Here is a 1,288-nt window from a genome sequence, read left to right on the forward strand (position 1 = left end):
TGGCTGGCGCCTTAGCCGGTTGAGCTATAGGCGCCGAGCCAGAAGAATAACTTTTAACACTCATGAATCTGATCATATAATATTATATGAACTTCCAGCAAGTTCACATAAAATGGGTCTGAATTTCACATAAAATGGGTCTAAAATTCCTGAACACTATCTAGCGTCAGCAAGTGTCACAGGGAAGCAATAAGATGAAAGGACTAATGTACCATCCCCACTTCCCACAGCTCTCCCACTTAATCCCCTCTAACCCCCATTCACCATCTCCCTTTGTGTTAGATGTCTGTTCATCCCACTTTATCCGATGCAGCATAAGACGCTTAAATTTCTTCTGGGCTTTGGGGCCTAGAAACAGAGAAGAAGAATTTTTCCAGAGCTGTGGAAGATTATGGGGTAGAAAGAACCTCTGAGCTCATCTAATGCTCAGACAGGAACTACATTTTAGGGCCTTCTATTCCTATAAACAAAGGATAGAGGCCCAGTATTATACCCAGGTATGGCTCTAAAATACTATCATATTCTCCCTTTTCCCCATAATGCTAATTATTCTAGGCCTAGGGTTATCCAGGGACAATCTCCCTCATGTTTGTCAGACTCACCCCCTTCCACTACTACCACGTTGACATCCTTGTGCAGTACCACCACCCCTGTCAGGTACAGTTGCCCAGCATTGGCCTCAATCTTGAACTTCTTGGCTGGGTTGCTCAAATTTCGAACTCTGGAGAAGGGAAAGTTTAGTTATGTCTTCCATTTTAACATCAGTAGCTGCCTGAATGGAATGGCAAATAAACAGATGAATCCAAACGGTTTTCTGTCTAAAAACAAGGGCTCCTGAAGTAAATGACTATACAAGTGCTTAAAAGGTAAACAACTATACAAATGCTTAAAAATTTCAGTGTAGAAATATTTACACTACCTTATATTTCTTCAAAGTCTAGCACTATATGCTTTATAATAAATGGCAGGCAATCAAAATTTAAGAAAAAAGGAAGAGGTATTTACAAGCTCTCTGTTCTTGACAATGTAAAGTTCTACAAATTCTTTGCCCTCTAGATGGTTATAATGTAAAGGAGTCCCTATGTATTGCATGAAAATTTTCTAGGATACCAGAAAAACCGTTAGAAGTAATTACCTCCATTGTGGTTGTAAGTGATTAGAAAATAAGAAGGGGACTTTTTTTTTTTTTTTTGAGACAGAGCCTCAAGCTGTTCCCCTGGGTAGAGTGCCATGGCATTACAGCTCACACCAACCTCCAACTCCTGGGCTCAAGCGAGTCTCCTGCCTC

At 40.7% G+C, this 1,288-nt stretch overlaps 1 protein-coding gene across 1 annotated transcript in view; it reads right to left on the reverse strand.

Moving 5' to 3' along the window:
* Positions 1 to 1,288, reverse strand: part of PRPF3 (pre-mRNA processing factor 3) — a 35,524-nt gene that overhangs the window by 9,724 nt on the left and 24,512 nt on the right. The window contains exons 13-14 of the mRNA XM_023519409.1: positions 603 to 721; positions 265 to 348 (exon numbers count right to left, since the gene is read on the reverse strand). Of these exons, the coding sequence (XP_023375177.1) occupies positions 265 to 348; positions 603 to 721 (203 nt within the window). The remainder of the gene's footprint in view (positions 1 to 264; positions 349 to 602; positions 722 to 1,288) is intronic.

This window comes from Otolemur garnettii, unplaced genomic scaffold (genome assembly GCF_000181295.1).
Source record: "Otolemur garnettii isolate 467f Iridium unplaced genomic scaffold, OtoGar3 scaffold00174, whole genome shotgun sequence".
NCBI classification, from domain to species: domain Eukaryota; kingdom Metazoa; phylum Chordata; class Mammalia; order Primates; family Galagidae; genus Otolemur; species Otolemur garnettii.